Genomic DNA, 27,908 nt, shown 5'->3' with positions numbered 1-27,908 from the left:
TATATATATATATATATATATATATATATATATATATATATATATATATATATATATATGCTCATAAATATATGTATATTTATCTTTATTTGAAGCTTTAAAACAGAACAGTACACATTTGCACACTTGAAGATAACCACAATGTCTGATGAAGTATTCATAGGCCAATGAGAGGACAGAATCATCAGTTGTTGTTGTTTTTTTGTTTTGTTTTTTACCTTTTTTTCTTTCTTTTTTTTTTTTTGTCCCCCACTTTCACACTTTTTCTAAAGAAAGTAGCTCCAGAAGAACACTTGACCACACTGATTAGGAAGAAAAAAATAAAATAAACGACTATAGAAAATAGTAAAATCTAAAATGGATAGTTGAGTTTATAATGCACATCATTTGGGTACACTTTGTACAGTTCATTTGTACAATATGTTGGGGTGTGTTGGTGTGTGTGTGTGTGTGTGTGTGTGTGTGTGTGTGTGTGTGTGTGTGTGTGTGTGTTGAAATGTGTAAAGGGCTCAGACAGTTTACAGTGGACTGTAAACGAAGACACAATGATCACAGAGTGTACAGAGTGAGAGAAAACAGCCATGTCCATTGATCATAAATGTTTCTCCTTTTGTCTCTCCATCGCTCTAAATCCCCCTTTGAGCGCTCTCCCTCTGTTCTTCCCTCTTCTCATCCAGTTTTTTGGAGGAGATTTGGTGAGGCTTCTCAGTCCTGCTGAGAATTCTCAGGGTCTATACGTCATCGGATTGCATCTGATTTAATCGGTTTCCAGATGTCCAAAAGAGCTGTGAACGACCAGATCGGCCGTGATTATTAAGTTCAGTTTAAAAAAATAAAAAGAGGAAATTTAAAGAAAAGAAACACTTGATGCTTTTGGTCGGCTGCATTCTGTGCAAACTCACGCTTTTTCAGGAATGTCCACACAGAAGGTGCTAGGAAATCCTTTTGCGTGCTACAAGACAGAGAACAGGCAGAGAACATGAGGATGATTAAATCAGATTGCACTCTTCATTCTTACCAATGTTCATGTATTATTTTTCTTAAAATTAGCCCAATTTCACAAGGAAACGTCAATATAGTGGTTTATCTGTGCACCAGCAAATCACTTTTCTGAAGATTTTTGTTATGACTTGCACGTCATATGCTGTGATGTGTTTGAGTGAACAGGTACTGTTTGAATTCTATACGTTTTTGTGATTGTCCTGTACACTGTACAATTGAATATAGCAGGCAGATGATGCATGATACCATGCAATGTAGGTAAATTCAAAATTATGATAATTTACAGTATATGTATTTTAAATCTAATTACATTATATTATAAATCACACACATATACATATATATTGGTGGTGCATGGATAGACGTTGATAAAGTGAAGTTTCCTTGCAAGAGTGTATTACACAAATTTCACCACTTATTTATTATTATTAGTATGAAATATTCATAAAGATGCAGTTATGCAAATAGGATGGAGGGGGGCTTGTGAATGTAAGGTACATTATATGCGCATCTTTGAATGGAAATTAATACATGCACATGCACACTTGATCTCACCCACAGGACAGCACATGCTGTAAACTTTCCCCAGTGTGTATGTAGTACGTACTAAATTAAAACAGATGTCATAGAAAAGCCAAAGTGCTAGATAATCTCAGCCGCAATGAGCGTACACTACCACAGTTTGCATGCTGTAATCAGAGGCGAGGAGGCAGGAAGCTTTGACTGCTGTCATAAGTGTGATTACAGTCGAGCTGTGACATATGGTTATTAGAACAGACATGGATAATGTATGATGATATAACAGACACAAAGGTAAATATTGTAGGATTTGATCACTGCTGCATATGCATGCTGGATAATGCTTATAACAGAGCAATAAACATGTTATATATCTGTAATTACAGTAATATAGCATTCCAAATGACATGTTGTGTTTTATGTGTATAATGACATAAACATGCATCATGGTGGATACAACTGATGTAAATGTGCTAAATAGTGGCTATATGAGATGTTAAACCATGTAATGATGTTAAGGTAACACTTTACTTGCGGCCTTTATATAAATATATATATATATATATATATATATATATATATATATATATATATATATATATATATATATATATATATATTTATTCAATTATAAATGTATTTTAAATGCCTTATAATGCACATTGTTATGTACTATCTTTTTCACACGTAATTGTTACCACAGTTATAACACATTATAATACTTACCTTATGTTTACACAACTAAGCATTAAAACACAATAAAACATGAAATTGGGTGTTGATCATGTGTTTTAATGCATTATACTCTTTAAAACATATACCTACGAATAGGTAAGTATTATAATGTATTATAACTGTTGATACAATGATACAAGAACATACAACTAATAATAATAATATGTTTTATAAGTGATAATGAATGCATTATAATGCATAAAATAAATGTATATCTATACATTGACTTGTGCATTCTAAATACAGATATACAAAAGTGTTACCTATGTGGTGAGACATACTGTATAATGCATAGGCATTATCAAAGATGATGTAAATAGATTTCAGCTTAAGGAAAAGTCACAGCACACAGTGTGTGTTATGTAAACTAGGATGAAGTGTTTTAGTTGGAAGCTCAGCCTTTATTTGCCAGTAAGCAAACATGTAATGGCACAAGCAAACCTGCAATGGCACATTCGTTAACCATTGTCATAAAATGATTTGGGTGGGAGAATTTAGAGGGCAGAGGGAGTACAAAATGTTGGACACAACTCCACAATTTCACTCAAAAAAGTCCTTTATTGATATGTCCATATATTAAACATTTATCGAAATCTTTTTTTTTTTTTTTTTTAAGGAAAGGGGAAAACAAATTAGATCGTGACAGAATAGGTTATGAAAGTGTATTTTGAGCAATAGGATTACATTTTTACTTTTTTTTTTTTTTTTTTAAATATAAATAATTCTGTACAAACAGAGCCATAGGTTAGCTTTGGAACAGATCAGATCTGGGAGTTTCAGAAATCATACACTTTGAGTGAGTACTCACACAGATAGTTGGGTTTGTAAGGCGCTCGGGCGCTTGGTAAGAGTGTGTGTAGCTCGTGGCGTGTAAGCGTGCCGTGGTGTGACTTGTCTTTGCCAAACGTAGAGAATGATCTATCATCGGGCCGATTGCACGCATCACCAGGAACCACGCTCTCCTGTACCTCAGTGTCTGGCACCGCATCCATTCCCGGGACGTGCAGGTTGCTACGGTAATCAGCGCCCTGGCGACTGTCGCCAGGCATGAAGGAGGGCATCCAGCAACGGTCAGAGTGACCCAGTGCCTTGCACTCTTCAGTACAGTTGGAGAAAAGATCAGCTCCTAAGGAGAGAGAGAAAAATGAAAGGTTTGATTTGCACTAGCAAAAAGAATGTATAATTAATGGTGCTTGCTAAAGAAAACATCACTATTACTATTGCTTATACCCATCTTAATATGCAGAGACATATATTGGGAAGCTAAAAGGTTAAAACTTTCTCTAAAACTGTAGACGCTGTGCTATAAAAATTCCTGTTCGCCCATCCAGCCTGATACAACAAAACTGACACAATCAATGGCATGAGTTGGGGCGGGACTATTTGTTTGTTCAATCAGCAGACGGGGGTATATTTGGAAAGCTTTTTTATTGTGGCAATTATGTTCCATGGCACATAAATTACACATTTCAGCTTTAAATTTAGTAGGTTTGAAAAACTTAAATGGATAGTTTACCTTAAAACGTACATTTTGTCATCATTCACGTAACCAATGACAAAATTTTCATTTTTGGTGAAGTATACAAATTTTGGGTGTAATTCTTCCCACACCATTAGTGCTATTGACATGATGTCTCAAATGATGTGGATTGTTGAGGAAAGGGTTTATGTAGTGGCCAGACTTGGTGGTGGCTACTTTTGACTTTACTTAGGCCAGTAAGCAACCACCCATAACACTCTAAAAACCACCTAGCAAAGTCATAGCAACCATTCAAAACACCCTAACAACCACATAGCAACACACTAAAACCATTTAGAACACCTTAGCGACAGCATAGCAATGCCTTGACAAACACCCACCCTAGCACAACCAAATATCTAGTTTTGTAATACTGCAATATATCATCTTCTCTGATGATATAATACTAAAAAAAAAGACTCTGAAACCATACATTATGCTAAAACAAACTAAATGAACATTTACATGGGTGCGTCATTGTCCCTGTGTCCCTGTGTCCATGTTCTGAGCTCTGTTTAGCCAATAGATGCTCTGCGAGGCCACACACTTTCACACACTCCCAGATTTTGTACTTTCACTTTATCCGTTGATCTTCTGTTTAACAATTCAGTGTCAACAGTAGCACAAAGAGAGAGAAAATAGATAAAGGCAAAATGACTATAAATTATCCGGAGCACAGAGTCTGAAATTATTCATATTTGAATGGAGATCATTATTTAAACAGACAGACAGAGAAGCATTGCAAGCTTTTCACTCGTTTTATAATCAACCACTGCAGTCATTGTCAGGGTTCAGCAAAGCATGGTAATTGACTGGAAGGCGGCCTTCTGAAATAAGGATAGTTAAATAAACAAAGCAGTGAACTCTCTAGCATTTTGTTTCTCCCATTCTGCCTCTACTTGTCCCTCCCACTGCCCATTATTAAACGAATATGCTGTGATGTTTTCATGCTCTTTTCATGCTGTTAATTTCACCATGTCTCTCATTCACGGCCCTCTCAAGTCCATCGTTCAAACGCTCGGCATAACAACAAAACTAACAACATGGGAAGAAACCGTCCTCCAAAACACACATTTTCGTGTACACACTCACCCTTTCTGGCTAATGACTACACAGAGCATGATAATTAGCTGGAATCAGAGGAAAAGAAAGAGGCTGTTTGAAAGAGAAATAAATGAAAGAGAAGGGCAAAGAGGAGTGTGGTGTCACAGTGAACCCTTATAAAATCCTAGAGCTGTGGCTTTGGTTACAGACCAAATATAATGCTGGCTCAGTAAAACCTTTCGGCCATTTAGAGCATTTAGGCAAACTCAGAATTGGGCAAGGAGAAGATGAGTGCATGAATAAAAATGAAAAAGGGAGAAATTAGGTTGGAGCTGTGGCCTGTTGGTGCTTGCTCTAATACATGTAGCTGTGGTGCTCATTTGGGCGACACAGGTTCGAGTCTGTCCCACGTTAAGTTCCCATGTACTCTACTCACTGTAATTTCATCTAGCTGGACATTTCTGGACCAACGTTTTTTGTTGGTCAATAGCAAAATTTCATCAACAATCAGATTTCAAGGTAATGGGTGTGGTAAGGGCGGGGGTTGATTTTAGGTGTATTTAAAGGAATGCTATGTTTGAGCTCAAACTTCATGTTGATTAATACAAAAACAATTTATTTAAAAGAAAGCAAAATTGCAGTTACAGTAAGGCACTTACAAAGGAAGTGAATAAAGCCAGTCCAAATGTTAAAATACCCAATGTTTCATAAGTAAAGCCACAAGACGTAAATATTAGATATATTTACATGATTTTAGTGTGATAAAATGACTGACTAACCTTCTCTGTGTAAAGTTATATCCAATGTTACAAACTGGATATACAATTCCAGTAAACCCTCTAATCTGTTAAATGCTGTAATGTTGTTAAATCACATATTTTAACAAACTAAAATCATGTTAACATATATAATGATTAAGTCATGTGTCTATACTTGTGAAAAGGTGTTTCTTTTAACATTTCATTCCAATTAAGTGCATTTTTTTTAAATAAACAAGGGACAATTTGAAATAATTTTTTGTGGTAATCAACATTATGCAAAGAAAATCAAAGTAAATAATAATAATAATCTGGTCAATTGAGCTTAACTTGTTGTATTGAACCCAGAACATTTCTATAAATGTAGGGTATCTTAAATTCAAAATTAAATCAAAATTGACCCTTTTTACATTCTTATTACACATTCTTAATACACGTTCCTTGTCTTTTTTTTAACGGTTCATGGTGCAAAAGGAAAAAAATATTTTTTTTTGCAATTTTGATCTTAATAGCTTACTCGCCTCTGAAACGTTCTTCTTCAGATGACGCCACCAAGCACTAAATACCACAATTTAAGGTAAATGATCCTCATTGGAAAAAAATCAAGTCCCACACTACATTTTTCAATTTTTTTTTACATCATGTTGTAGTTACAAAATAGGTGAAATTAGAGTATTAGCATTGTTTTAATGTCAACTCTTAATGTGGCACTGGCAATGTGTGGTTTCCTCTCTTGGCTTTGGATGTGGGTTGGGGATTCATGTTAGAAATCTGAACTAGGGAAAAGGGATGGGATCGGGGTATGTGTTGGGTTTAAGGATAGAGTTTGGCAGAAATGTTGTTCTATCAGGAAGACTTGCAGACTAGAGTGAAATTTATGATGACATTTATTTGATGAATATAAATCAGAAAATGAATCTCGCTCTTTGGTGCCCCGTCTGGCGGTCCGAAGAAGTTGTACTCGGAACTGTCATATCCTGCCGGAGATAGAAGGCAGGGGCAAGGAGCCTACCCCCGTGCAGTACGGGACTCAACTTTTGGGTGGTGGAGGTTGTGGAGGTTGCCGTGTTAGCACACTGAAGCAGCAATGTGATAGATTGTGAGCAGACTTATAAAGCAATGGCTTACATGTGATTGGCTGGGAATTACCCAGCTAATGGTGCGATGAAGTACAGCTGCTAGTCTTCTGGCTAGAACTACGCTGTGCTTACATTTCCAGAACAAACATGTTCATGTTCATTCTTGTTCATTCATGGTTAGCACATAAAAGAGAAAGAGTGGCATCAGGATCAGTTCTCAGCAGAAAACATCTGTCATTCATTAAAATATATGCCATCACATCCTGTGCTTATTTTTACAAATTATGTGTCAGGTACCAATAACAGTGCAGTACTCTCAGCTCCGTTTTACTATGTTTAGTTCCCTTCCACAGATTTCTGAAGATTTTACCTCATTTATCAGCAGAGTTCATCTGGGCCTGAATTAAACAGAAGTAATGTTGGTGGAGTTATGTTCCAAGGTCAGCCTCAGAGAGGTAAAACAAGGAAAGTAATGACAACAAGAGAGTGAAGTGTTGGTTTTTAGGAGGAGAGGGTGAGGGCAAAATATATAAAGTAGAGGATGAAAGAGTTTGTAAGCTGATATGGGAAATAGGCATGTGACGGTATAAAATGTTCAAGTCATGACAATTGCTGAAGCTTTTCTCACGGTGTGGTTAGCAGGACGGAGCTGAGTGGCATCTGGGCAAACCAGCCTCATGTTCCAGTGAGGGGAGGTGAGAGTATTTAAGGAAAAGAGACAGCGGCAGATGGGAGAGACATGCACAAAGCTTGTCCGCATTCTTGTGTGCTTGTTTTATGATTTGACGTAGCTGGCTGAAAAGCAGTGCATGTTTATGTTTCTTTATACACTGAAAAGTGTTAAGAAATGTCTATGTGTTTGTCAAGCCGGTCCCAGCTTCCTCCTTCGTTCCTGCCATCGTTAATTGTTCCACTGGTGCCAAAACCCGGGTAGGAGGAAAGACGCACCGTCAAGGAGTCCTGGCCACTGACTGAGGATCAAAAAGCAGAGGGAGTGCTCGATCCAGTGCCGCTGGAACACTGCATCAACCAGCAACTGGAAGGGGCGGCTGAGGGTCCAGTGCCATCGCCCGGCGTAACAGACGGAAGCACGACAGTGAGCCGAGGGCCAGTTGACGGCATGTCTGGCGAGCCCAACTCTCTCTCCTCTCTCTCCCCTCTCTGCTTTATCTGTCCCATTTGTTATTCTCTTCTGGATAGCAAACCAGTTGCTAATATATAGCTAGGCACTAGCTACAACTTTAATGACTGTAAATTCACTCACATTGTATGGCAATGTATGATTGCATGGAGTTCTAACTTGAAATTAATATTGAAATCATCAATGTGCCACATTGCCGTTATTAATTACAGAACTTAGTATTATCTGATTCCAACTGTATTTTAGTTGTTACTAAAAGACGCAAACGCTACTGTGTAGCTAGCATAGTTTTAGCTAACTACTCTCTGGCCACTAGAAATCAAGCAACACATTATCTACAAATGGCAACAAAAGTTCACTTTGTCATCTTAGTTGTCTCTTAGCTAGTTGTCTCTGTTTGGAAAAACAAGAAGAACTGCCACAACTTACCTTTATCTTGCTGAATTGAATGCAATGATTGTCACATGGATGAGCGGACATGTTGTCCACAGCAGTTTTGCGGCCACTTTTCTCCCACATGTTTAACACAAATTGAAACCATCTCCAACCAACAATCCCTTGGTTAAAAATTGTTTTCAACAATTTTTATGGAACCCAAAATACTTCCACTCTACCGACTTAACATTAGAATGTGGATAAAGGGTCGGCTGCGTTCCTGCTTTAGCTACGTTTCTCTTCCACGGTGGTTTGTTTACATCAGAGTACCCATGTGTCATTTGTGCCATGTTCACGCAGTGTTGTGAATCTTGATTCGTTCATGGGAAAACTGCTGTTCAATCAGAAAAATAAAATACAAAAATGGCCAAAAGTTTATCTAGAATTATTTACGGTATTTTGAAGTGCCCATGATAACAATATTGTCCATTTTATTTACCGTGATATACCGTTTAACCGAATACCATCACATGCCTAATGGGAAATGTGAGACAGAGGGCTAAAAATGATAGAGATGGGGGTGGATGCATGTCAGGCCAATCTCTAATCTCTAATTCCTTGTGGCAGAAGGCTTTTCTGAGTGAGATCAAAGGACCTAGTAAAACAAATCTGGCCTACTGATAAACCTGACCATTCGAAATGTGTGTGCAGGGATCCTTATAAAACATGCTGGGTAATAATGTTTTATTAGTGCCAAACTATTGTAATGATTTGCATAGGATACCAGGAAACATGTTATTAAAGTGTGGCTTTGAAACCTGCAGATACAGTATATACAGGTACATAAAGCACATTAGAATAAATGCACTGGCCCAGATAGGGGACTTAAAAAACAACGAAGCGTTGATTCATGATTAAAGTGTTTGGTTATGTTGTGCATTGATAAATTGAGCTTGAGGGAATCATGAAGTTAGTTGCGCAACATAAACACAGTCTCTTTGCTTTACATGCTAAAACACATACACTCTGAGTTAAATTCAAAATCACTTCCCAGTGGACAGTTTAGTGCTCACAGTAGCTCTTTGATAGCTTAATAGACACAATTGACAGTTATGTTTCCTTCAGGTATCAGCTTGGTCTAAAATGTTTCTCCTACAATTATTTAGGGAATATACACAAATGACACCATTGTTGACACGAAAAGCAATAAAACTGATGTGGATAACATAGCTCAGATTATTTGGTCTTGGAAATATTTGATAAGAAATGTTTGAGTTTAGATTAATACCTCTGACTTTTGATTGCAGGCATTGCAAATCTGAGCACAATTTGTGACCTTGTTGAGATCTCTTTTAAAACTCTAGAAGTGACATAAGATTATTTGGGTCTTTTTCTTCTCAGAAAAATCTGAGAAGTACGAGATTTAGGAAAAAGTCTCAATTTCCTCTCCATCTCAATGCTGTCCAAAGAAACAATTGAGATATATAAAAAAAACATTTGAAATTACTCTCTTGAAATTGATCAACCCTTTTAATCTTACAGACTCAACATCTGAGCTCAGACTCAACTAACAACTCTCACAACAGCTCAGATGTGTTGCGACGTCCATTGATCACTTCCACAACTTGCTAACTCCGCCATTTGACCATTATATCAATATATGGACAGAGATACGCAAGTGTTCATGGAGAAATAAATCTTGAATCTTTTTAAAGCATGGATCCATGCCCTTAGTGACATCATCAATATCAAGTACAAAGATAAACGTGACATTATACAATCAAACTCAATGTAATTAGACCAGTGATCTCTAAATATACCCACAGAGTGAGCAGACAGAAACTCACAGCATGAAGTACACATCGATATCACAATCAGACAGAGAACCGGGACATGGCCAGCTTTCTTTTGTAGATGAAATCAACAGCATGTGAATAAACAAGAAGATTAGCATATTCTGATGGAAATAGCAAGATAGCAAAAAATGTTTTCGTTAAGCTTAAGTGTTAGGCTTTAATTTTGCATTAATGAAATGCTGCATCAGAGCCACATTAAATTTAGCTGTTGTCATGACACTCATTACGCATCTAACTTTCTTCAACTTTGTTGATTAGATGTAAGAAAGAAAGAACGATCACAATTTAGTATGCAGTATGCAAATATTACGATGAGATCATCACTGTCACTGTCAATCTCCAATTGACTTTCATTGACAGTGATGATATTACGATGAGATTTCTAAACATTAATCTTAAATTGAATAAATAAGATCCTGGAAATCACTATTTTAATCTTCCCAGTTATGTCCAGGTTTTCTATCACTGTTGGAACCCTAAAGGCTGAAAAATAAATTGAATGGAAACTTTGCAGGAAACAGATCAAGCTGAGTTAAATACAGACATTCTGGCTGATGTGATTGACCTTATCTGTTTGTTGTTCAGCATTAGTGCTCATTTGATAAAAAGAACATACAGATGTGTCATCTATCATGCAATACAAAATGTAGGAGCCCTTAAGGAATTTATTATTCAATTTACAAAATAAAAATACAAAAATCAAACAAAATTGATTTTAGTTTGACTGAGTGCAGATTACATTTCAGTCATTCGAGCTGTCAAGCTAAATATGAGCTTTCTGAGTTGCATTAACAGCTACATGAAATTGAGGAAAAGCTGTTGTATTATTACAGAACTCGCAGTTGCACAGGTCATCCCATTGTTATGGAATACAATACATGTGGCAGGTTGTATGCTATAGCTTAAAACTGTAATTGTTTGCACCACTATCAACACCAAAAGGAATTGAATAAAATAATTGCTGTTCTCAAACTAATGCCATCAAACTTTTTGCCTTGCATTGGTTTTATAAACAGATAAAAATCACACCATCGGTTAAACCAAACCAATGCTCAAACAAACAGGAATGTTTTAATAGCACCACAGAGCCAGTGTTTAAACTTTTAGGTGAAAACAACAATCAAATGGCTTGCTTACAGATGCCTCTGCATATTAAGACGGAATACGAGAGATAATTTTAACATCGAAACAATTACACACATCAGCTTTAAAACCTGCACTTCGCTGCAGATAAATAAATTAATTAATTCGTTCATTAAATCCCACTGCAGGATATTTACATAATTGCATCCTACAATTTTAGACCTGTATTCAATTAGATATTAGATATCCTCTGTGTGGCCACTGGCCAGGTGCTTTATTGAAACCATTAATGATTTGAGTGGATACTGGAGTCTGGGGCTGCAAACACCAAGAGAAATTGTGTGAAAGAGAGTGTGTGTGAAAGACAGAGATGCTGTGTTGAGTACAAACACACTGACTAACTAAGCTGTTCCCTATCAGGATGTGATCCGCATCCCACAGTGTGCTTTATTTTCATCTGTTTCCGCATCTATAGCATTTTCCCTTCTTGAGACCTCATCACATCTTTTATCAATGGTGTGCAAAAGCATCAGTACGAAGATGAAAAACACTGGCAAAGCACTGATGAGCAGAATTTGCCTTCTGAACACCTGTCGTCAGGTCGGCCAAAGAGCTGAGCTCACACGTAGAGGACGAGAGATTCTGCTTGAGGTTCAGTGAAAATCTGTACAATTGAGGTTTAGTAAATACCTTTCAGAGAATGCAAGAGCACGGAATGAGGGTTTACGAAACATCTGAATGGGATTTTACTCAGAATAAACTTCTAGCAACTGAAAAGACTTGTAAAGACACTCTTTTTGCAATCTAATCATTTAATTCTGTCATCATTGACTCACCCTCATATTTTACAGTTTACAGTAAAAGTACATGTATGCTGTTGTTAAACAACTGCAAATTGTTAACATTAATTATTCAGTAAAATCATACTTTTTACTATGGATGTGCCCGAAGCTGAATACCTCATTCGGAAAGGCACGAATAATGACTTCAAAACGAATAATGGTTTCATACGAATAATATAGAAAATATTCGTATGACTGATTATCCAAGAGTCACAAGGATAAAGTGATATTTTAAGTAAGCGTACACATAATAACAAAGAATGTTTGAATCTGTGCAGCCAATATTCCTAAAGTGTAAACCTTATGAATGAAAATGCACATGTTGTGATTTCAAATCGGATGGGTGTGGTCTCTTAACTCTGTTTGCGGTCTATGTAAATTGTGCACATCAGCAGTTTATCAAGTGTTATATTAATATACAACATCGTCCTTCCACTTCTTGGAAAGTCTATGTTAATGTATCACAAGAGGACAATGTCAGAACAATGCTGATGTGAAATTGGTAAGGATTTATTGATATCTTTTATAATGTTAAAGGCGTGTTTTGAGGCACTTGGAATGCTTAAATTTACATGACATTTGGTATACATTAATATGTGTTAATATACATTAATATACGACATCATATACACTTTCCACTTCTTGGAATACCAATGTTAATGTGTCACAAGATTCACACACGATTCCCATTTATTCATTTATTGCCTAACCTGAGCGCAATGTTACATTTCTGACCTCAAGTGATGAATTCACGTCGGAACTCGTCTATGTGTCTTTTAAAGTTGACCACATTTATATCCACATCAGCAATTAAGGAAATTATCTTGTTAAGGCTTTACTCTGAAAAAAAGTTAAAATGTTTTGTTTGACACCTCCTGCCTTCATTATTAATAATACTAATACATTTTTACTGTGGTATATGAATGCGAATGCTTCTAGTTACAGAGGCTGGGTTTTGTGTGTTGATACGTTCCAAAATAAATCAGACCACAATTCATGACACAATACAAGTATATTCTCAACGTTGCCACAAGGGACACCGCTTCTATGGTGCGATGGTGGCGTAGTGGGCTATAGCGCTGAACTGGTAATCAGAATGTTGTAGGTTAGATCCCCACAGCTACCACCACTGTGTCCTTGAGCAAGGCACTTAACTCCAGGTTGCTCCGGGGGGATTGTCCCTGTAATAAGTGCACTGTAAGTCGCTTTGGATAAAAGCGTCTGCCAAATATGTAAATGTATGGTGAGTTTTCTCTTTCAAGTCAACTTCTATCATAGTGGAAAAAATAGTTTGAAGTCAAGTCAATATATTTATAGCAACTTGACTGAATAATAACACATCCAGTTTAATGGCACACACATTTTAAGGTAACTCTATCACCCCCTTGAGTACTGAGGTTTGTTAATGCCACAGTAATGCAAGAACACACGTTGAGCATGTTCAGTTCAACTGTGCATTGACAATGCGTTGGCCATGCACTCGAATTTGTGTGCGCTTACTTGCGTAAAAGTATGTTTCTGGCCTTAAATTGCTTAAAATAATTACTTTTTATTATTTTAGCAGTAACTTGTATTGTAGCTAATGATAGCTATATTGTAGTTTAATATGAGTCGCTTGTATTTTGGGAGGCTAGAGTTTCAAAGTACCTTCCCCAACACTGGCTTTCACTATTGCTACAACCATCTGTGCTTGTGTGTGTACGTGTTTGGTGGAAGGAGTTGCTCTGATAGGGATCTGATAGCATTACATTACATTGACAGGAGTGATTTGATTAACGTCATCACCATGCATCCCTCATTTATAGATGATCATCAATCTGTCGCTCACTCATGTTAATCTAATTGTACAATTTGTCACGCCCCTGTCTCTTTGCAAACAAATGCAGATGTAACAGTCATCTAAAAGGGGGACCCCTCCCCTTGGCCCCAGCTCTTCTCACTTAAAACCACACTCTCCAGTTTCCTCTCTCGCTATCTTGCTGTGTCTCTTGGCTTGGCATCTCTTAATTTAGACTGATATCTCCAAATTGATCTTGTAAGAACAAAAGGAGGCAAGGTAGGGATGTGTGAAGGAGATAGTGGGTGTGTGTCTTGGTGTGTATGTAAGTGGTTGTTAATGCAGTGGTACAACTCCTGTCAATGTCCCATGCCTTCATATTAACCTTGCTGTGATAATTGGCCATGCGGAGACAGGCATGAAATGGGAGTGCAAAAGCAAGCGAGCTTGCCAAAACACACCCAGAGGAGAGCAGAAATGGAATGGACTTACACACACACACACACACACCTCTTTGACGCTCTAATAAGTTTTCAAAAATTCTCAATGTCTCTCCCTATTGCCCTTCCTTCCTACTTTTTTCCCCAGAAAGGATTACATCAAAGACCCTCCTACTGTAAAGTTGCTTCATTCTGTAGCTGCCTCAAATGCGATCTCCAAACCCACGCTCATTGCAAACCACCAATTGCATATGTATTCCATTGTGTGTGGCACGTATGTAATATCTGGCAACCCATCTTCTAGCTGTTTGCCAAACCGAAGGCTGAATGTCATGATTCTTTGGAGAAAAGGTCAGAGCCTTATCCAGTTGAAGCCGTAATGCTAATCTCTGGCTTCGCCTTAATCAATAAACAAGCAGAAATAAAAGATAGAACCTGAAAGTAATAAAAGCTCATAAATAAATAAAGAATAAACAAAATCAAATTTGCCTGAGATGAATGAATGCCATTTCTCTGTGCTTAAATCAAACGTTTATGGCATTTGATATGAATGGAAAAATAATTGTGTTTGCGCGTGGAGGCAGGGTGGGTGACGGCAGCTGCTCGGGTTTGTTACCGTGGAAGCTTTCAAATGCTCATTAAATGCTTCAGAAAGCCTGTCCATCAGACAGAACAGACTCTTTCGCGGCATTGACTGAAATCTGTTCAGCTCTGTTAAAAGATGTATAATTTCCAATACACCCCCATATTGATCCACTTCTGAATTCGGTTGAAGGCTTGTCGCATTTCTTTCATAACCACAATATGCACAAGGCACTCCAAACAATTTTCCAATGCCTATCTCTGCCTTAATTCCCCTCAGCATTCAGGCCCTTCGGTCTTTCACCATATAATCTATTATTTATACAATTTTGGGGTCGACAGCAGATGAGAAACTGAAAATCAACTCACCAGCTGTGTGGCCGCGGTTGGTGGCATCATGGTCGCTGTCGCCTTGTTCACTATCACCGTGTCCACTGTCTTTAGAACTGACAATATCTGCCTCTTGAAATGCTGAACTGTAAAAGAATTGATGTAATTTAGTCAATTAATGTCATTGATAATTGGAGCTATGTACATTTTTTCTAACAGTGCAGTTTTTCACAGCTTATGAGTATTGATTGTTCATTCTTGTACCGTTTTGGCAATCAAAGTTTTACAGTTTAAACTGCTAATTAAATTCGATATCAAATTCTGAATCAGACAATAATGTAGTATCAAAACAACTATGAAACATGCAGAACTGAGTTATTCTAATCTCTTACTCTCTCTCTCCCTCTCTCTTTCTGTGTGTGTGTGTGTGTGTACATCAGGGTTAGAAATGTAGGGGTGCTCTTGGCAAAACTGCTTCTGAAAGTGACAAAAATGGCCCCAATATCCAAAATATTGGGGTACAAAATGTCCCATAAATTATTCCACTATTTAGGCCTAATTATACCCATTGATGTATACAGTATGAGTTAATGTTGATAAAATTGTATGGGTAAGAGGTAATTAATTCTCAATCTTGTTATTCACATTTGTGTTAATCAATGATTACATTTAAGTTTTTGATATGAAAGAGTAACACCTTATAGTTTTTATTAGGTTAGAAAAAAATGCCTTATAACAGGTACAATATGCCCCTAAGAATATAATCCAGTTGGCAAATATTACCCCTTAATGGAAAAAGTTCATTTCTAACCCTGGTGTGTAGGATCAGTTGGGGAAATCAATCTTACCTGTTTACGCGACGTGGTCTATCCACCAGGTAGCTGAGCTCAGTTCTCTGGTGTTTGGTCTGAAAGACAATAGTATCAATAAAAATTATTAAAAAGTGTATTTAACATTCTGTGTTTTTCATTGATAAACAGGTCAGCTCCATGTTCTGCTCTGACCAGAGCACCTCAACCATAGAACCACCTTTGTTCCGCTGATACCCAGTGACTGTGTGCTTAGCATACTTAAACCCCATCCATTGCACTCGCCCCCTCCCTCGTCGGACTTAGATCCAGCAGACTCCACCTTTCAGAGAGTGCCAACAGATAGTAATATAGTACATGTAGGATATGAGGGCTTCCTTAAAATAACATGGCTTGTCTGCTGCCTAAGAGAAAAGTTGGTAGAAGAAGAGGAGGAATATGTTGGCAGGTTATGAGGCATCATATGTAACTGACCCTGAAGCATTGCAGTGTAATTAAAATGCCTGAAAATAGCACGCCACAGCCCTGAGCTTAAGGTTCAGCATTAGAAGCTCTACATGAGTCACAAGCAAGCAGTTGACTGCAATCTGACAATTACAAACATGGGAAGGTGAACTGTAACAACTTAATTTGATGAATTTAATCATTTGTGTCATTTTGCAATCACAGCATGTAAAACGATGTCAACAAATGTCAACACTATAATAACTGTCATTATGATTTACAAACATTACACAATGCTTAACAGATCAGTCAGTTATGCATTCCAATATAAATATACATTTGAATGCATACAAATATGTCTGTGATCAATGTTGATATGCTAATGATACCTAATGACATAAGAGTGATATAAAGTATGCATAAATATGTTCATGTTATCAATTAAGGTAATATGAAGTGTTACCCATCAAAGTAATGAAAGATGTTTTCACCTCGCTTGATAAAATGCTCCCGTTGGAGATGATATCTGGTTGCTGATCCGCGTATCCTGTAACAATGGCCCCGCACGGGTTGTGATCTGTGTCTGTGCTCCGGGATGGGCTGCAAGGTTTGAGAAACATCAGGTCGGTTTTGGCGGACTCCGGTGTCAGGCACACCTGGTAGCAGTAGTTTTGGTTCTGGTGGTGCGAGCCGAAGCTCCCGGACTCCTCCACCGGCACTTGCGCCGTGCTGGTCACGTTAGTGCTCTGCACGAGCATGATGTCCGATTTACTGAGCTTCTTCTTGCGCCCGCGCGCCTGGCGACTGCAACACTGACAGCACGAGTCTCCAGCCATGCATGTATAGATATTGAGTTTTTTGTCCTTCTGGCAGCGCACTGCCAGCACAATCATCGCGAGGAGGAAGATGAAGGACACGGAGCCGAGCGCGATGATGAGGATGAGTGTTAGATCCAGAGAGCCTTCTTTGGACTTTACAGACCCCCGATTGCCACTCCGGCCCTCCACCACACTGTCCACGAGCACCACGTTAATGCTTGCCGAAGAGGAGAGCGGCGGCTGCCCGTGATCGCGCACCTCAATCAACAGGTCGTATGGGTGCGGGGGGTCCCGTTTGCCGGACACACGACGTGCTGTGCGCAGCTCGCCGGTTCTCCAGTCCATCCGGTACATCCCGAGCTCGTTACCCCGGAGGATGCTGTAAGACAGGCGGGCATTCTCGCCATCATCCGCGTCTGTGGCTACTATACGGCTCACCAGGTAGCCCGGTTCGGCTGACCGGGGTAAATGTTCCCTCGCGGTGCCGTTTTTGCCAACAGGCGAAATTATAGACGGCGCATTGTCGTTTTGGTCCACTATGATGACATTAACGGTGGCATTGGCCGTTAACTCGGGGGCACCAGAGTCTTTGGCATGCACCATGAAACTGAACTCTTTGATCTGCTCGTAATCGAAAGAGCGCAGCGCGTACAGATAGCCGTTCTCAGAATTGATTGACACGTAGGTTAAAATGGACATACCCTGTATTTCGCACTCCAATATGGAATAAGTGACAAAGGCGTTCTGTCCAACATCAGGGTCCACGGCACTTACCGCATAAATGTAAGCGCCCGGGACGTTATTCTCCGTCACGTACACGTCGTAAACCGATTGCATGAACCTAGGGGCATTGTCATTTTCGTCCGAAACGTGAACTTTGATGGACTTGCTCGTGGAGAGAGAGGGCACTCCCTTATCTTTCGCCACCACCGTGAGCGTGTACGACTCCGCTTTTTCGCGGTCCAGCGGACCGTCCGTGACGATGGTGTAATAGTTTTTGAAAGACGATTTGAGTTTGAACGGCACCTCGCCGTGCAGCTCGCAGGTCATCTGTCCGTTCTCGACGGAGTCACGGTCTGTGACGCTCAGCAGAGCGATCACCGTGCCTGCGACAGCCTGTTCGCTCACCGACTCGGTGACGGTGCTGAAACTGATTTCCGGAGTGTTGTCATTCACGTCGATGAGTTTGACCAGAACTTTGCAGTGCGCTGGCACCGAGTTAGCTCCCATGTCTTTCGCCTGCACGTATATCTGATGGGTGCTGCTCTCCTCGTAATCCACCTCGCCGGTCACTTCAATCCTCCCGGTGCGCGAGTCAATGTTAAACAGATCCCGAATGCGCGGCGGATTGTGACTACTTAAAGAATAAACAATCTCTCCGTTTTGGCCCTCGTCCATATCGGTGGCGTTCAGCTGAATAACGAGCGTGCCAACGGGAGAGTTCTCGCGCAAGCTCACGGAGTACACAGACTGATCGAACGTGGGCGCGTTGTCGTTGGAGTCCAGTACTTTAACCACCAGCAATGCGGTGCCGGTCCTCTGCGGCTGCCCTCCGTCCACGGCGGTAAGCACGTACCTATGCACCGCCTGCTGCTCCCGGTCCAAGGGTTTATCCAGCACGAGCTCCGCGAAGCGATTGCCGTCGCCTTGTGTCTGTACGTCCAAGTAAAAGTAGTTGTTGGTGGTGATGGCGTAGGTGCTCAGGGCATTAGTCCCCACATCTGGATCGAAGGCGTTCTCCACCGGGAACCGGGTGCCCGGTGTGGCGCTCTCGGTGATCTCCACGGTGATGTCCGTCTCCGGGAAACTTGGAGGATTGTCGTTAATATCCATCACCTCAATTTCGACGCGGAACAGCTCGAGCGGGTTCTCCAAAAACACTTCGAGGTGCAGGAGGCACGGGACGGTCTGGCGACATATCTCCTCTCTGTCAATGCGCTCGTTCACTACCAGCGCGCCGTTCTCCAAGTTTACCTCCAGGTACGGCGTGCGTGAGCTAGGCACGGTCTGGAAACGGCGCGCGGAAAGTTTGGTGATGTCCAGCCCCAGATCTTCGGCGATATTTCCCACAATCGTCCCGCGCTCCTGCTCCTCCGGTACCGAGAAGTGCAGCTGCGATAGCCCTCCATCCAAGATCGAGAAAAAGAGAAATATCAAAATCATTTCCAAACAACAAGTGCACTCCTCTTTTTTCCCTCTCTCTCTTGCGCGCGTGCTCTTCGCGTCTGTCTTTACACAGTTAATTCTCCAGTCGCAGCTTAGGAATTTCCCATTGCTTTTGTCCAGGAAAACATATGCAATGTACAACTTCTCAAATGAACGAGAAAGCTCCTGTGTCGTATGGTGTCAGCCTGAAACCACGTCGCCATATGCGCAAGATCTTTAGCCATTTGAAACAGCACTGTCTCAGGGAGAGAACAATTTAGTAGTCCATGCGTCAGAACAAGACATTGCAAAACCTACAGATGCCCCAGTCCTTAATAGTGGGGAGGAAAATCTTTCCAAAACTATTTTGTCCAGAAAGTGGATGAATCTGTTCCTCTGGTATAGGCCTAAATAAATTAATACAATCCCGAACGCGATTTAATGCAAATAAATAGTATTTTTATCTAAACACATTTCAAATGGAACATAATATATAGGGAATGCTTAGAAATCCGTGGGTCTCCTCTTCTCGAGTTCTGCAAAGAGAGTGAGCGTCAGCGCGTTGTTTTGCGCAGAGCTCTTGCCACCAGCAGCCAATGGACGTCCCGGACTGCCAGAGCTGCGCCACCTGATTAGAGCACGGGAATGTCAATCAGAGCTCCCTCCTTAGTGAGCTCTCACATCCCCACTCCAGAGCTCCTCTCTTTAAGGGAGAATGAGAATTGATTTACATGTCTTATAAAGTCAAACAGTAGCACTCAAGGTAAATATTTGCACGAGAGAACACGATTCCCGGAGCTTAGAAAATCCTTCTGTTGTTTTCAGTCTTTTTTTTGCAAGTAGTGGCCATTTTTAGCGTTTTATTAATTTTATTAATTATATAATTATATAAATTTTACACGACTTCAGTGAATGCGATCATTAGCAAAGCTTATATAATTTTCTATAATGATTCCATAATGTTTGGGCTACTCATAGTGTATCGTGTGTGTGTGTGTGTGTGTGTGTGTGTGTGTGTGTGTGTGTGTGTGTGTGTGTGTGTGTGTGTGTGTGTGTGTGTGTGTGTGTGTGTTTTAGTATGCAGTCCACGCGCGCATGCCGGGCGCGTGTGTATGTGAAGGAATCCTGGCTCGTGCGCCGGTCAAGTCTGAAGCTAATGAGATTTAGTCATGCATCCGATTGTTTACCGGGGAGTTTCATAGATTCAAGATTTGTCTCTTAATCCGTCATTTCCTACGTTTCCCTTTTGACTGACTGCTGCATGCCTGCGACAGGCTAACTGATTGTTTGACATAAAAACAACAACAACTGTCATCTCAGAACGCACCCTTTCTGCACGTATCTCCGTTCCTCTGTTATGAACCCTGGTATGTGTTGCTGCGTTAAGCTCTTGTCATATAAATTCCGAGTTCTCTGACGGTCTCCGTTCGTGTCGCAATGAGTTGTTGGCCCGTGAAAGCTTTGGCTGTTCTGTTCGCCTCTCCGACATTCACTATACGCCCTCTAGCGGACATTTATTGATTTCGAGGCAATGACAGATGCTGTCTCGTTTGAAGTCCATCCCAAATGGGCAAATATGACGAAGAATGCATAATATACTTCTATATTTATTTTCCCTATGGTTTAACGTCCCTTGTTTGAGGAATGTCGTGGAGAGAGCTTGTGTTAGGCGAATGCTTGCTCTTAGTACTGATTCTGGGAGCCTGTACAGTATCACGTTGAGGGGGAAGACTCAGCAAATATTGCAATACTAAAAAAAGAGCAACATATTTCATGCCATATAGAACATAAAGCTAGAATTTGCTCCTTACTATGCATAATTTACAATTGGCCTCAGATAAAATAAAATAAAACATCTGGAAATTCCGCAAAGGCTTCAGGTTTCTCAACTCCACATACATTTTTTAACAGACAACAGCGCCGCCCAGCGGTTTCTTAAGTCTGGCAATTTCCTCCCTGCCCTGGCTGTACTTGGATATGATTATCAAGGCTGTAAAGAGAGATATGTATAATTAAAGAGCTATAATGCGAAAGTAATTTTCAGGGGCTGTAAAATATGCATTTATGACTACTAACTCCACTAGTTTGAAGATGATTGGTACAGTTTTAAGAGACAGCCATAAAACAGACAATTTAAGAAAATAACGAGATGCTTCTTTCATAAACAGAGATTCTGATTTACACAAAAGAATAAACAATATTGACAGTTTTACAAAAGATTTACAGATTGATCAGAGAGACTGTTGTAATCTGCTATTTTTAGAAGATTAAAGAGATAATAATTTCTAGCAAAAAAAAAAAAAAGGAATTAAATATTGATCTGTTTCCCACCCACATCTATCATATATCTCTTCTGAAGATATGAATAAAAAAACTGGAGTCGTATGGATTACTTTTAAGATGATTTTATGTGCTTTTTGGAGTGTAAAAAAGTTGTTACCTATTCACTTTCATTGTATACAGACTACAGAGCTGAAATATTCTTCTAAAAATCATAATTTGTGTTCTGCAGAAGATGAGAGAATTTTAATTTTTGGGTGAACTATCCCTGTAAGTGTACTTGCATCTAGCTACCTTATCTTAAATAGTTAAGTTCATTCTATATGAACACCAAGTTAGGTGAACTTAATTGCACAAGATTTAAAAACGTGATTACTTAATTAAATTGAGAGAATGGGTTTACTCAATTAATAGAGTAGCATCAACTTATTAGGGTTTTCAATATATGTTTATCTCACACTCTCTTTCTCTTTGATAGATCAATTTGTGTTCCTTACATCAATCAGTATGTCAAGCAGCAGCATGAAGATGACGGGAGTTGGACTAACCCCTTTTTCTCTTGCCCCCTGACCTTACACTATAAACACATCTATTACATGAAATCAGTGCCAATGTGTTGGAGAGGAGGACAGAGGTAATGATATTTTGCCATTTTAAGAAATTAAATGATATTTGCCAAGATATTATGAGAATCTGTTGATTCTCCCGTCAACCCATAATTGTTCTCTATTCATCTCTGTCTCGCTCAGTAACATCATTCTGCAAAATGATATCTGGAATGAGTTTGGCCTTGGTGTGTTTGATTTTGGACAGTGACTATCAAACAATTTAAAAAGTGTAAACCTCACTCAGCCCTCATAAATCCAACCTTACACTGCTCGACATGGAATACTGGTGTTGTTCAAATATGATGTGAGAACAATGAGACTGAAGTCGGAGTTTACTGACACTAAGCTGGACCGATTCTCCAGTAAGTGAGCTATTACATTTGACAAAAGCCGCAAAGCGTTGGACTGAATAAGACTTCATTACAGATTTCATTCTTGCCCAAGGTCTAGGATCTATATAGTTGTCAATGATTGCATAAATGTACAAGTTAATTGGCTTTTGGCTGTTGGAGTGGGCTCTCTGTGATTTTGCTCAGCATAAGTGATCCGTTGATGAATAGCGAATCCTCTTTTGAATGCATTCTGATGTAGTGATGTGCAGTGAGGGGCTGTGGGTGTTTATGATGTTTAATGTGACTTGCACCACTTGAAATGATTCCAATAGATAGAGTGAACCAGAACATTTTAACATTTTAACAAAACCAGACCTTTAGGGAACGTTTTCACATGTGTTTTGGGAAGTTTCTTATAAAAATGTTTTAATGAAGTGGCTCCTGCTCTCAGTCAATGAGAGACTTTCAATGCTGTCATGACAGTAAATACAGTAGATACATAAGAGTGAGGCAGGCAGCTTCAGGGGAAACGCTACTGTGAGATTACTGCCGCAGCTGTAACAAACAAGAAGGAACAATCCATCAAGCGTCAACGCCTTTCCAGATTTTAATTAATTACATTAACTTGGGACAAGGTCAGGGGCGTGCCACGGGAGCTGCAAGGGACGGATCAATACCAGCACACGCAGAGCTTTAGGCTGGAGTCGTTAAGAAGTTTGAATTCTTTTGTGTCGTTTTTCATCACCGTTTTATTGTCCCACGAATGTGTGGAGGTGGATAATACAAACACATTCAACGACTTAAACATGTATGATGAAACAATGCACTTTTTGCATCCAGATCCAGAAGGAAAGATATAAAGAGGGGTAGAGAGACAGGAAGAGCATGTGAAACCCATTTTTTATGCGATTGGTACTCTTAGCAATCGACCTAATGGAAATACAATTCTTATCATTGGTCCACGGAGACATGCTCTTTAATTTACTTATAGATCATCACTATGCAGCCTTTCCCTATTTACTCCAGTTGCTAAGTATAGTCATATTGCAAATGGCTCTCTCATTCGTAAGTGGATTAAACAGATGAAAAATTCAGTTATGGCACTCATTGTAAACTGTGAGCTTTTATTACCTGAACAGTTTGACGTCAGTGAAAAGGGTATTTCTTCACAAGAAAGCATCGTCATGGCAACAAAGTGATAAAATTGGCAATAACTTCTCACAGAAAAGGTTAGTAAGCGATTGTATCACACTAAAATCATAGTAACTCACATATTGTTTATGTCTTGTGGATATACTTTTGAAAAAGTGTGTATTTTAACATTTATAGATTGGCCCCATTAATTTCCATTGTAAGTGCCTCGTTGTAACCCAGATTTTTGCTTTTTTAAAGAAAAGAATGGATGAATCGAAATACATTTTTACGGTAATTGACATTATGCCACAAATGCTATCGCTACTTGTATGGAACCTGTAATATTACTTTAAATAATTGTTTTTATGGTTGTTTTAGGGTTTAAGGAGTTGTGTCGTCATGGCAACGAAGTACACTGTAACCCCAGATTTAGCTGCTTCTTTTTTTTTTTTCCTTAAGAAAATGAGGGGACAAGTAATCAACATTATGCCACATATGCTGTCGATTGAATTTAACCCGCCATAAAACCTAACAAACTTCTTTTTGTGAAATGTTTTGCTCACAAAATGTGCTAGTACCATCTACCTTTGAAAACCACGTGGTTGATATTTTATTTATTTAATGCAATTACATTCCAAATGGTTTCAACTGTGGATTGTCCTAATGCTTTTTATGTGCCTATATATGATTAACCCTCCTGTTATGTTTGGGTCATTTTTGACCCATTTAAGAGTAAAAAAATAATAACAAATCTTAATCTTGTATTTGTATTTGGTCAAAATGCCTTTAGATTTTCCACACCAATAATAAATCAATAAGTAAAAGAAAAATTGTATTACATTTTTATGATACTTATTTATATTTGTGCAATTTCAGGGTGTTTAGAGTGATTACTAGGGTGTCGCTGGGGTGTTTCTTACAGGCCTAAGTCAAAAGAGACCATCCTCAAGGTTGCAGAAACCGGTATGTAATGTTTGTTTGCTATTTATCTTTTTTAACTGGCACTTTTGCAATGATTGATTTCAGTATACGAAGAAATGAATGCAACTGAGTATTCTTGAAAATGTAATTGATTAAATATTTTAGTAGAGACCTTTATGAAGCACCCCCAAAAAAATAAAAAAATAAAAATCATAGATACCTAAAGAGTCATTAGGAAGCTCAGTCAGTGAAGATCCTCTTTGGTGACACTGAATATCCTACACCGCGTGAGTGCCAGCGAGAGAGAGAGAGAGAGAGAGAATGAGAGAGGGAGAAAGAGAGAGGAAGACGTTTCATCCCACAATATGAGGAGGTGGTGTAGGTGGCCAGAGAGGTAAAACAAAAAAGCGTAGTGTTGGCACACACACAGTCTGAACAAATCCAGACAACATGTACAGAGCACACCACATTCACTGTAGAAATAACTAATTTATGAATAAAAGAATAAAAGATGGCCATATCACATGTAGTTAACCCTAGGCTTATTTGAGGGTCAGGACAGGTAACTCTCACACGGAGAATATCAGAGCAGTGAACACTTACTAATGCATGAAGGGATTGTGTGGATCTGTTTGACCAAGACAGAAGATAGATATTTGTACTCCATTACGTTCAGGTGCAAGATAGTGCACAATTAAACCATTTTAAACAGATATGGTTACAATAATGTAAATCATTAGACAAGAAGCATTACAGAATGCAAAAATAATGTTCAGCATGTTTCACACTATATTTGAGCCATTTTCTAGATGTTTAAGATGTATCATTTTGAAGCAGGGGGCTGTAAGGTTTTTAAAACAAAATTTTTTGAGCATTACGTGAACATCTTATTGAGTCTCACATCGATAATCACATTTTAAGAAGAAAACAGAGGTATCTGTGTGGAGATTCTGTTTGAATTGCTGTCCTGACATGGCTGTCTTCAGGTACACTGTATTATCTTTTAGAGTGCATTTTGAATAGTACGTGCAAGACTCAAATATGCTGTTTCTCCACTAAACAGTTGGGAGCATTCAGTTCCTCTGTGTTTCACCTACATGGTGAATACATAAATACACTGTTAGAGAAGCACCTGAGTATCACCAGCAATTAGCTATTAAACCAGCTATTAATTATCTGACAAACCCCACTATCCATCTGATTTCTCAGCTCTGTGGAGCTTTAGATTAGAAAGAAACCATCTCAGAGGTTTTTAACTTCACCCCTGACGCTATCAAACATAATTCTGTGTTCTTCTCAAAAGTAGATATTTTGAAGAGTATTGATTGCACTCGTTTCTATAAAATGAAAGCATACAATGAACTGTTAGGCTCCAAAAAACACCCTAAAAGCGCTATAAAGCTGCCCATGTGCTATATTCCAAGTCTTCTAAAGTCATAAAAAAGCTTTGTGTGAGGAACAGACATTAATTTGCTTAGTAATTTGCAAGTCATTATTTCCGGAAAAGCATCCCCTCAGATGACAGAGTTTTAATTTTTGTCTGAACTATTAATGAATTATTAGTGAAGATCATGTGTGTCAGGGGTTCCCCGGCGACCACCAGGGGCCGCCATATATGTTCAGTGTGCTCTTTGTGAGTTTGGTTCCATTTTGGGTTTTGTAGTTCTTTTCCATGTCTTTGTTCATTGGTTCTTGTGTTTATTACTCCCAGGGATGTCTTGTTAATAAGCCTTTTAGTCCTTGTGTATATCCACTGGAAATATATTAAGAGACTACTGAAAAATTATGAGTTTCTCTGGACTTACTATTTATAGGTATGTGTTTGAGTAAAATTTACATTTTTGTTTTATTCTATAAACTACTGACAATGTTTCTCCCAAATTCCAAATAAAAATACTGTAATTTAGAGCATTTTTTCTTGAAAAAGACAACTGGTCAAAGTAACAAAAAAGATGCAGTGTTTTCAGACATCCAATAATGTAAAGAACATTCATATTAATTTTTAAACAACAAAATACTAATGTTTTAACTTATGAAGTGTTCAGAGTTCTTCCAGCATAACCTTGTACGTGGCTTGATTAATATAAACTTTATGTTTCTGAATAAAGACAAGACAGAGGTGATTGTGTTTGGTCCTACAGACAATTTTGATGTCAGTAACACTGATTGTGGAAATCTCAATGCTTTTGTCTTGCCTCAAGTATGAAACCTGGGTGTCCAGTTTGACAGCCTGCTGAAATTTGACAAACACATTAGTGCTGTCATAGGTTCCAGTTTCTTTCAGCAACATCTACTCAGTGAAGTTAAACCCTTTTTGTCTGAGAAATCATTGGAGATAGCAGTTCATGCTTTCATCACGTCTCGTCTGGACTACTTTAATTTTCTCTATTGTGGAATTTCCAAATCACTCAATGCTCGACTTCAATTAGTTCAGAATGCAGCAGCAAAATTTCTAAAAGGTGGTCGGAAGTACGATCAAGTTACCCCCATTTTAAAATCACTTCACTGGCTGCCGGTTCAAGCTAGTATTGATTTTAAAATGTTATTGTTTATTTATAAATCATTACACAACCAAGCTCCCAGTTACTTGTCTGACTTATTACATTCTTACAATCCACCTAGAAGTCTGAGATCCTGTGATCAATATCTCCTCGATGTCCCACCCTCGAGGCTAAAGGGAGAGCCTTTTCTATTGTGGGTCCTATTTTATGGAAAGGTTTGCCTATCAGTATCAGATTCATTATCTGTTTTTAAATCTTCTCTTAAAACTCATCTCTTTTCACTGGCTTTTAATAGTATGTAATGTCCTGGTCTTAAATTGTTGTGTGTTTTTATAATTTTGTATTGTACAGCACTTTGGTCAGCCTTGATGCTGTTTTTAAATGTGCTATATAAATAAAAGAACTTGAACTTGTTTTTTTCACAAAGACGAATCTGCCTGATTACAGACTTGCTGAAGCACCCCCATTTCATCACAGGCCCTCCACCAAATTTCACAGTGGGTGCGATACACTATTGCTTGAAGGCCTCCCCAGGTCTCAGTCTAACCATTAGATGACCAGGTGGAGGATCAGTGATGATCTGTTGGTGCTTCAGCAAGGCTGGAATCGGTCAGATTCATCTTTGTGAAGGAAGCCACGTACAAGGTTACCCTGGAAGAAAACTTGCTTCCTTCTGCTCTGACAGTGTTCCCCAACTCTGAGGATTGTTTTTTCCAGCAGGACAATACTCCATGCCACACAGCCAGGTCAATCAAGGTGTGGATGGAGGACCACCTGATAAAGACCCTGTCATCCCCAGTGGCTCTGTCCACTAAATCTCCAGTAGCTCTCTCC

At 39.0% G+C, this 27,908-nt stretch overlaps 1 protein-coding gene across 5 annotated transcripts; it reads right to left on the bottom strand.

Annotated features, from left to right (window-relative positions):
* Positions 1-68: 68 nt before the first annotated feature.
* On the bottom strand, positions 69-19,924 carry LOC127652161 (protocadherin-10-like). Of its 5 annotated transcripts, none has more exons than XM_052138222.1 (6): positions 16,827-19,914; positions 15,931-15,989; positions 15,122-15,228; positions 3,065-3,382; positions 903-952; positions 69-785 (listed from the first exon to the last, which is right to left on the bottom strand). In XM_052138222.1, the coding sequence occupies exons 1-5, from the start codon at positions 19,314-19,316 to the stop codon at positions 933-935; spliced, it is 2,994 nt and encodes a 997-aa protein (XP_051994182.1). In that variant the 5' UTR covers positions 19,317-19,914; the 3' UTR covers positions 69-785; positions 903-932. The 5 variants fall into 5 exon arrangements, with proteins under 5 accessions (XP_051994182.1, XP_051994183.1, XP_051994181.1 ...); XM_052138223.1 differs by having other exon boundaries at positions 3,225-3,382; positions 16,827-19,913; XM_052138221.1 differs by having other exon boundaries at positions 69-952; positions 16,827-19,913.
* Between the last annotated feature and the right edge of the window lie 7,984 nt (positions 19,925-27,908).

Source organism: Xyrauchen texanus, chromosome 11 (assembly GCF_025860055.1).
Source record: "Xyrauchen texanus isolate HMW12.3.18 chromosome 11, RBS_HiC_50CHRs, whole genome shotgun sequence".
In the NCBI taxonomy this organism is placed as follows: Eukaryota; Metazoa; Chordata; class Actinopteri; order Cypriniformes; family Catostomidae; genus Xyrauchen; species Xyrauchen texanus.
This window is presented reverse-complemented; position numbering and strand designations above follow the sequence as displayed.

Excerpts from the sequence above, each read along its gene's own strand:
- LOC127652161 (XM_052138220.1), bottom strand. The coding sequence starts at position 19,316 with ATGATTTTGATATTTCTCTTTTTCTCGATCTTGGATGGAGGGCTATCG. Across the intron at positions 15,229-15,930 it reads AGACCACGTCGCGTAAACAG|TTCAGCATTTCAAGAGGCAG; the intron begins GTAAGATTGATT and ends ATTCTTTTACAG. Across the intron at positions 3,383-15,121 it reads CAACCGCGGCCACACAGCTG|GAGCTGATCTTTTCTCCAAC; the intron begins GTGAGTTGATTT and ends CTCTCTCCTTAG.